The sequence below is a fragment of the Chelonia mydas genome, chromosome 1 (genome assembly GCF_015237465.2).
Source record: "Chelonia mydas isolate rCheMyd1 chromosome 1, rCheMyd1.pri.v2, whole genome shotgun sequence".
In the NCBI taxonomy this organism is placed as follows: Eukaryota; Metazoa; Chordata; order Testudines; family Cheloniidae; genus Chelonia; species Chelonia mydas.
In genome coordinates, this window is record NC_057849.1 from 4009864 (window position 1) to 4019657 (window position 9794).

Below are 9794 nucleotides of genomic sequence, written 5' to 3' on the forward strand. Positions count from 1 at the left end.
TACGAGGCTGAGGAATCCCGTGAGGCTCTGCATGGACGAACGTTTCAGATGAGAACAATAACGACTTGACTCCATAAAAATTGTACAACCCTCGCCATGAATGGCTAGCAGAGCTGGCTGACAAATGGTCCCAGAGCATCCAGGGTTTAACAGCTGTGTCCCAGTGGCCCACTGTTTCAAGCAGATACCAGTGGCTCCTGCAAATGGCAGCTGCATTTCTCTCGGCACTCACATGTCCCAGAGCTGCCCGCTCTCATTATGTGCGTACTTCTCAGCTTGCGAGTTGTTCCTGTTTAGCAGTTCCCAAAGCTGCACGGGGTGTCTCTGGGTGCGCGAAGAGCAGCCGCACAGGTGTCTTGGCATTTGCCACTGGTGTGGGAGATTTTTCACCGGCGAGACACCGTCACTGATCTCCCCCAGCCAAGGGAGCAGGTGTGATGGGAGGCACTCACCCCCTGCAGAGGAAGAATTTTGGGGAGCGTAGGGCAGCTCGGAGGTGGTGTGAGCCAGGGATGACTGGGGAGCATGGAGAAGACACTGGCGACCAGGGTGCTGTTGGAATGGGGGCAGCCTGGGATGGGGAAGGAGAGAACTGACAGGGGCTCAGAGTATAATGGGAGATTGAACCATCTGAGCAGGAAAGATCAATGGTTCTTTCCACTGACGAAATGGCAAAAATCACAAAGAAAATTTGACTTTCAGCAGCTCTGTCCGCCTGTCCCTTTACACCCCGCTCCCTGCCCCCACAACCACCAGTGCTGCCTGCCTGTCCATGTATGTCCCCCAACTTAGAAACTCCAGCCCTGACACACAATTATACCCCTCATTCACGACCTAAACCAGGTGCCAGACCCCTCAGCGACAGCCACAGAACTATCTCCTCAGACTAGGTTAAACTCAGTGTCTGCCTGCACTGGGGAAAAGGGGGAGATCAGCCTCTCCGGGGTGAAGGGAACCCCAGAAGTTGCTCGGCCTGTGCAGGGAAGGAGAGAGGGACAGACCCATCGGGAAGGAGAGAGGACGTGGGGACTAAAAGGAGCCAGCGTGAGTAACTCTGCCTCAAAACGACACAAAGCTTTAACATATTGCAGCCCGCTAGAAACCCAGACACCCCTTCCTGAGGCTGCTCTTCCATGTTGGCAATTGCTGATGTTACCACAAGGCCATCATGGGGTTGCTCATAGGAGGAGAGATGGTCCGGATGGGGGAAGGTGTCAGAGACCATCTGCTACAGTATGGTTCACGTTACGTTACAGTCTGAGACACCCTCTGCCCCAGGAGGCCTCATTCCTGCCTAATGCACAGACCAAAGAAGCGTATGTTCATTCCCTATTTCACCCGGTTTCAGGACTCTGTGCCACTGTGATCTGCTCGTCCCCTCTTCCCCTCACACTCACAGACACTGCATTCCTGGACCTCCCTGTGAGATTTCCAACACCGCCTGGTTTCCTCTAAGCCAGAAACATGGTTTTATTTTTACTGCCTTTTGGTGCTTCTCATCCTCTCCAGAAGCAGAGCCGTAGGGGCTCAGAGAGAGCAGACCCCCCTCCCCCCTGCAAAACGCTTGTTATGCCAATTGTTCTGAACCTCTAAGCCTGTGAATTTGAGATTTCAGCAACGGTCCTGTCAGTTCTTCTTTGGTCCAAATGAGATCACCATCCTTAGAGGCCACAGGACGACCCCAGTTGAAGTCACTGGACTCTCATGACCGGTGTAAATCAGGCCGTTCATTTACATCCCTGCTTGTGGATTTAGGGTGAACTCCTGGCCCTGTTGGGAGTTTTGCCATTGAACTCAATGGGACCAGATTCACCCTTCGTGTTTAACTTTTGACTTCCCTCTGCAAAAGTCACAGCTTTATGTCCAGTTACAGAGAGCGATATTCTCTTAGGGTGCTGAAAGAGTCTAAAGGAAACCTCCAGTTTATGTGTCATCCGGAGAGCGGGCATGAAGGACAGGGATTTCAAAGCACAGGGGATGTGATTTTGCTCTCGGGGAGGCCAGTTTCCATCTGGAGTCACCCACTGAAGGCAGAATGTGAGAGCAGAATCTGGCCTCTGTGCGACCCATCCTTGTTGTGAACCCTCTGGTAAGAGAGTTACCTACTGCAGAGATTTTGGCTGCACTTCTAAACAGGGCAGTGAAGTTGCTGAATTGGAAAACTTGAGCGAACCAGAGGAAAAAACCACACTGCCCCAAAAGAGGAAGCTACTAAGACATCTAGAAGGACACAGTAAGAGACAAGGAACAGATCTGAAAAACAAATATTTGTCTAAACGGTTTCCAATACATTGGTAGTTCCACTTTCACCCAGGTAAATCCCTTGGTGTTTCTGACAATACTAAACAGTTCAAGTCACTGTGCGGGTGAATTCCTGCCCAGATAGTTCTTGACTTGAACCCTGGAACCCTTCCTGAGCCCTCAGCATGAACTTTATCGTAGAAACAGGCAACTCACCGAAATCCCACTCAGCGCAGACAGGAAATCTCCTTATGGAGACAGGAAGGCAGAGCCCTGAGAATCAGTGTATGAATCTCAGACGTCTGACACTCGCCGTACTGGACAGCGACCTTTATGATTCCCCTGAATAGTCTCTGCAGACTCTCAGGTTGGCCAGGGCTCCAAGACAATTCCCTCAGCTCTGTGAGCAGCTGGAAGAGCAGAAAATAGATCCTGGAGAAATACAGCCTGAGACTGTCCCCCGAGAGCAAAGAAAGGATTCGCTGATAACAGGGGTTCAGATTGTCAGGGCAAACTGAGCCTTGCAGACTCTTCCGCCTAGCAACTGGCGAAGGCTGTCATTTCTGTGTGGAATGTACTGCCCTCTGCATTGTTTGGGACTGCTGCCACATGATACTGGACCAACAACCGTTTTCAATTGATCATAGCAGCATAGATAATAAAAACCTCACGACCTCAAATGGTCCCTGCCCTTGTACCAGTTAGTTGAACAGAAAACTTGGTAGTAACAATAATACTCAATCATTGAGTTTGCACACTCACACTGGACCCCTTTGTTATAGGCCTTCTCTGTACCTGTTAAGAAAAACAGGAGTACCTGTGCTCCTGTTCTTTTTGAGGATACAGACTAGCACGGCTGCGACTCTGAAATCTGCACCGGTTGTGCATTTAGAAAAATTCTTTTAACAACTGCCAGCAAAGTCTTGAGGCCATTTCTTAATTGAAGAATGTAGTGGACTATGTTCATTGCCTGGTGTCTTTGCCCTTCCATGTTTCTCCAAGGAGGTCTGAAATGCCTTGAGGCTGTTTCCCATATAGCAGTTCAAAGGGAGAAAACTTGGAGGCTTGAGGCACGTTCCTGATAGCAAAAAGGAGGCAGGGGAAGAGCTGGTCCCAATGTGTGAGATCTGAGGCTACAGATTTCTTTAGTATCACCAGCAAAGTTCTGTGAAATTGTTCTACCAACCCATCAGTTTGTGGATGGTAGATCAACATTCTTAATCCCTTTACCCTCAGTAGATCACACAATTCTTTAATTATTTTTTAAGTGAAGTTAGGTCCTTAATCACTATGGATTTCTTGGGATATTACCTTCTGCGAAAGGAATTTCATAAGCTTATTTGTTCATTTGGCTCCTAGCCAGGGTGCTAGGACTATGCCTTGAGGGCAATAAACCTGGCCGGGTGTCTTTGTCACTGAATGGTGCCTGTGGTCTTTCTTTATGAGTAACACCGAGGTCTGCTGAATTAGCAGGTTGCCTTATCAGTGAATACTGATAACACTGGAGCTCCAAGGACATGAAGCACTGAGTAGCCTGAACTGTGTTACCAACGCAACAATATTCCAGCCTTCAGCACGTAACAACGGCCGGCTGACACTCTGAGCCCAGGGGTGAACAACTCTACAGTCTGGAGCAAGTCAGGGACTGTTGTGCCTCCTGCCCAAAGTGTGGCCACTGCCTCAGTCACTGGGGTTCCACCACTTCCCCATGCACCGCAGCGAGTCGTTCATCGGCCTGGCTAAGGACAAGATTATGTCACGGAAGTCACGGATTCCGTGACTTTCAGAGACCTCCGTGACATTTTCCACGTCGGCCCTGGGGCAGCGGAGACAGAGCTCTCAGCCAGTGGGGGCCCCCGAGCTCTGAGCTGCCACGGGTGCCCAAGGACCCAGTAGCTCTCAGCCACCGTGGACGGTGCGGGAACCCAGGCCTCCAACCTGCTGCAGGCATCAGGGCGTCCATAGCTCGGTGATGCTTGGGTTGTGGCAGGGACTCCAGAGAACTGAGATGCTGGGGCTGTGGCAGGGGCCATGGAGACGTTAGCCATGGTGGCAGCAGGTGGTGGACCCTCCCTGCTCCCGAAACCGGGGTCGGGCTCTCATCCTCCCGATCAGTCTGTAACCATCCCCCTGTCATTGCCCCCCAACTGATTATTTTTAGGACAAGTCACAGACAGGTCACAGACTCCTGTGAATTCTTGTTTATTGCCCATGACCTGTCTGTGACTTGTACTACAAATAACTGTGACAAAGTCTTAACCTTCGGTGTGACTGACCATCTGGTCTCCCCATAGTTCCTGAAAAAAAAATTATATTTCAGGCCAGGATCGCCCCTCCCCTGGTGAATGCATTCTGGAAGATGTTGAGGGCTGTGGTCATTGCAGGCCACTGACCTGGCTGGAAGCTTCCTCTACAGCATCAGCTTTTCCTCCCCTGTTCCTACCAGCTCTGTTGGTTCTACACAGACACTTCCTGGGGTGTCAGCCTCCATCTTCCCAGTTGGCCGCTCCCCCTTTCCTTCACGACTTCATCAAAGTTATACCAGTCCCTCCCCAATATGATCAGAAAGCCCAAATACTGGAAATAATTTCCCTCACACATTTATTAAGGTTTAGAACAACCAAGTTTCCACACAAGAATTCCTTTATGAGTCCAAAGGGAAACTGGGTTTGATTACATCCAAAATATCATTTACAAGCAGAAACACACTTATGTGTTATATCCTAGGAACAATACATTTATATGCATTAGCTAAATATTCACCACAGGATCAGGCTTGGGAAGTACCCTCCCCTCATGGTGTGACTCCAGAGCGGTAGGGAAAACCTCAGACAAAGGAATCCCTAAACATTTTGTTCTTCATAAGAACATAAAAACAGCCATCCTTAGTCAGACAAATGATCCCTCTAGCCCAGTATCCTGTCCTGTGATGGTAGCCAATGCCAGGTGCCCCAGAGGGAATGAACAGAACAGGGAATCATCAAGTGATCCATCCCCTGTCACCCATTCCCAGCTTCTGGCAGACAGAGGATAGGGACAGTTCACATCATGGTTTAAATCCCTGCTCATCCTGGCTAATAGCCACTGATGGACCAATCCTACATGAACTTATCTAGTTATTTTTCAAACCCTTTTCTAGTCTTGGTCTTCACAACATCCTCTGGCAAAGAGTTTGAAAAGTTGTCTGTGTGTTGTGTGAAGAAATACTTCCTTTCCTTTGTTTTAAACCTGCTGCCTATTAATTGCCCTGAGAAATTATGTTCATCTACGTGTCTGACAACTTTGTTCTTTACTATAGTATTAAGTTTGCAAAATAATTCCATTTCTTCAGTTTCTCACTAAAGTCTGTTTTTGAAGTTTTTTTGTTGAAGAATGGCCACTTTTAAGCTTGTTATTGAGTGTCCAGGGAGATGTGAATGAAAGCAACTGTCCGAGAAAAGCATGAGAAATGTCTCTTGGAATGACTGGCCAGCTTTTCGGCTCCTTCATACTGATCCTCAGCACTTGCAGAATTAAGCCCGTTTGGCTGAACGGTGCTGAATTGATCAGCACTCACTGCAAGCTTTGAAAGCCATTGGAAAGTTGTTCATCTATTATATCGAAGCACCTGTAAAACGCGTTAACTTCGGAAAAGTGTCCTGAGCCGGCAAGTCTTTCACCTCGTGACGGTCATCGCTCAGGGTTGGTTGGCAGGGGAGTGCCACCTACTGGTCAGGACTTAGGCCTGTAGTGTGCAGGGGGGTTGTTGGTAGGGGATCCCGGGCCCTCCCACTCCACTGAGCTTTGACCCCTGGCTCCCTGGGGTCTGTCAGTGCTCTGACAGCTGGGGACGATAAGACGTCATGGGAGCTGTATGATTCCGGCAAATGGGGAGACTGGCCAGAGAGCCAGAAGCTCCCCGATGCCCAGACTGTGGCCCAGGCCCCTGCTCCATCCCCCTTCCTCCATATCCCTGCCACACACTGAGTCCCTCCTCTCCTCCACCTTCCTCCCCTGTAGCTCCCCGATGGCTCCCCCACCTGCTGTACCCCGAGTCCCTCCATTGCCCCTCTCCCGTGACCCCCACCACCCACTGAGTCTTTCCATCTATGTGCGAGCAAGTGTGGAATTGATTGAAAGGGAACTTGCACATTTACTGAGCAGTCCATCAGCGCCCCCTGGATCACATTTGAACCCTGCATCTCCACTTTTAGCTATCTCCGTTGACTGGGATGAAAACCTGCCATTCCATTCACCTAACAGTGCGTCGAACACAGGAATACAGCTGTCTGCCCCATTTTCCGTTAGCCCTCTCGTTTTTGTCTGGCTGATATTCTCGTTGTCTGCGTGTGCTTGTGACAACTGAACAGTCAAGGAAGGCTCCTTTTTCACAGGTCGTTTGTGAGCGTACGCTTCCTCTGTGCCAGGGGAAACAGGGACATGATGCAGCTCACAGAGCCTTTGCGCTCCAACTACAGCTCCCCAGTTCTGCCTCAGCAGGTCTTCTGGCCGAGTGCTGCTTCTCTGGCTCCAGCCCCGCTTGGCCTTCTGGGCTGCTCCTCCCGTCCTTGTGTTTCTGGCTGCTGCTGCTCTGTCTACAGCTCAGCTTGAGGTAGTTTCCCAGATTTCTACTGCATTAATAGCTCCAAATCACTTAAAAACTAACCTAAAAATGGCCCAATCTATTTTTAAAACAATTGTTTTTCTTAACACAACCGTCTACATCAAGTAACACATGAAAGCTTTTGTTAGAGACCTAGTACAGATGTGATTAAAAAAAAAAGCTACAAGGGCCAGCAGGAGTTCGTCCACATTAGCAACAAAGCTATGAGATGACAATCAAAACCAAACCCCCAATACTGGTACTTATATCTCAAGAGAGAGTTGGCAGGCATTTCAGAAAAAAACAGAGAATGATGGCATTAAAAATAGCCTAAAAGGAGCCCAAAATGTATGTGGTGTAAAAACAACAATAACATTATTATATTATTTATTTCTAATTCCATTCAATGACTGTAGTCAATGTCTGTACTTTGAGTTGAATTAGTTTGTTACTGTTAGTCTGTAAAAGGCAACATTTCCTCCTCCCGCTCTTTGTTGGAGGTAGAATGCTTCTAATACTGGCCATAGATAGCAGCAGTGACCAGTGCAATCATAACTTTCTCTGGTGCAAAATGTTCGCAGACCGTTTTGTGTCATTGCATCGACGGCGAACATGAAGCATGTTTCTAAATTCCCCTCTTGCACCTTGTTGCACAATTTTTTTTATCAAGTTCATCTGGGAAAACAATATTTCAGTTGCAGCATTGCTAAAAGATAGTGACAGCAACAACAGAGCAATTAGGCCAAGTTCACAAAAGACTTACTCCCCAGCGGCATCCATGTATTTGAGACCTTCAACCCAAACCTGCTCAAATCGGTTGTCCTCAGTATGAGGCCAATGAACTACTGGAAACACTCCCCACTGCTGCTCCAGCTGTCCAAGGTCTCCAGAAAACAATGGCTAAAATGGGGTATCAGCAAACCTAGGTCGGGCAGGGCTGAGCGCAGTAGAAGGACTTCGTACTGCAAGCGATTCAGTCACCTGGACGTTTGATGGCAATCTCTGTTTCACAAACTCCAACCTGAAATCGCAACACAAACTTTTAACATCTTCGACAACGGGAATGGTTGCTGTGTATTTTGAAAGGTCCAAGCAGTAAGTAAGTTGACTTAAAGATGACGTCATAGTTTAACACAGCAGTCCGGTTCTCAAAAACACATGGTTTCACAACTCTAAACAGCAAGCACGAGTAGAATGCCCTCAAATCCTGCAGGAGCTTTCCTGTATTTGCACTTCCCAACTGAAACCTTTGGTTTATCCTCCAGGCCTCCTGAAGGATTGGATGTAGACAAATCAGATGAATTTTGTTCATCAGATCATTTCACATCTGCTAAAGAAGTTCAGGATTGTAGTTGTTTCATTTCTCTTTGGCTATCTGAAAGCATAGTTTCTGTTTGTCAAACTGATCAAGAACCCTGTTCACACAGGGTCCAATGGAAAGACACCTTGTATCAGAAATCTGCAGCATTTTATGGCGGTCTGGAAGTCACAGAAAGTCCGAGTGACAGGGTGTGGGGACTGACAGATGAGGCTGAAAGAGATCAGGTGATGGTCAGAGAGAGGGAACTCATCAGTCCCTGACCAAGCACTGCTCTCTCCATTCCTAAGGCATTAGGTGTGAGGAACTTCTCAGAATGTGAACTTCCATAATTCAGAGCTAAGCCAAAGTGAGACAGAGCACCCCTGATTAATGAGGAAAAAGCCTTTCTCCTCTTGTCATGCAGGTTTCAAGTCAATGGCTGAAGGTGATCACATTCTGCAGGTGTACTTGCCCACTTTGTCACGAAGCTCTTTCATTTTGATTCCATAAATGATAGGGTTGAGCGTGGTGGCAAGGAGGAAATAGAGGTTGGCCAAGATGATGTGAACATGCGGAGCGATGCCCTGACCAAACCGGTGTGTCAGGGAGGAGAAGAGGGAGGGAGTATAAGAAACCAGTATCACACCGATATGGGCTGTGCAGGTGTTGAGGGCTTTCTGGTGGGCTTTCTTGGAGGAGATTCTGAGGACAGTCCTGATGATCAGACTGTAGGACATGGCAATAAGCATCATGTCTAATCCATTGACAATAAACGCTATTACCAACCCGTACGTCCTGTTGACTGTAACGTCGCCACACGACATCTTCACCACAGCCATGTGGTCGCAGTACGTGTGGGGGATAATGCGGTTGGCACAGAATGGCTGCCTGCTCAGGAGCAGGGGCAGGGGCAGAATGAAGAAAACAGCTCTTGCCAAACCCATTAGCCCTAGCTTAGCTATTCGTGCGTTGGTGAGGATGGTGGCGTATCTCAGAGGGTTACATATGGCAACATAGCGATCAAAGGCCATTGTGACGAGGACGGCTGAGTGCATCACAGAAGCTGCATGAAGAAAGAACATCTGGGTGAGGCAGCCACTCACAGTAATGCCTTTGAAATTGAACCAAAATATACACAGTGCCTTCGGCACGACGGAGGTAGGCATGCCGATGTCTGTAAGCGCCAGCATGCAGAGCAGCAGGTACATTGGCTTGTGCAGGGTCTGCTCTTTCCATACAACAAACAAAAGTGTGAAATTTCCCAACAGGCCGATTATGTAGAACATAGAGAAAGGGATGGAAATCAGGAAGTGGGCAGCTTCCAGTCCAGGGATGCCCATTAGGATGAATGTTGATGGGTCAGTAGGGGTGATGTTGAAAGATGCCATGAGGTAGTTGAAGCATCGATCGGGCTCAGAATTGCTCAAGGTGCCTGTGAGAGGAGGGAAGCACAGTGAGGGGGGTTACACACTTCATAACAACTAGTACGTAAATACTAGAAAGGGGTGAACAGTGAGGTGGCAACATTGATAGATGGCACCAGATTATTACAGTCATAGTCAAGTTCAGAGAATCCTCAGAGGGAGCTAACCAAGTCAGGTGAATGGGCAGCGTGATGGCAGATGAACTTCAATGTCAAAAATTGCAACATGTATTCCATTGGAGGGAAAA

The 9794-nt window shown here is 48.4% G+C and overlaps 1 protein-coding gene across 1 annotated transcript; it reads right to left on the minus strand.

Moving 5' to 3' along the window:
- Positions 1–8572: 8572 nt before the first annotated feature.
- On the minus strand, positions 8573–9511 carry LOC102940712 (putative olfactory receptor 52P1). The gene has a single exon (XM_027834615.2). The coding sequence runs from the start codon at positions 9509–9511 to the stop codon at positions 8573–8575; it is 939 nt and encodes a 312-aa protein (XP_027690416.2).
- Between the last annotated feature and the right edge of the window lie 283 nt (positions 9512–9794).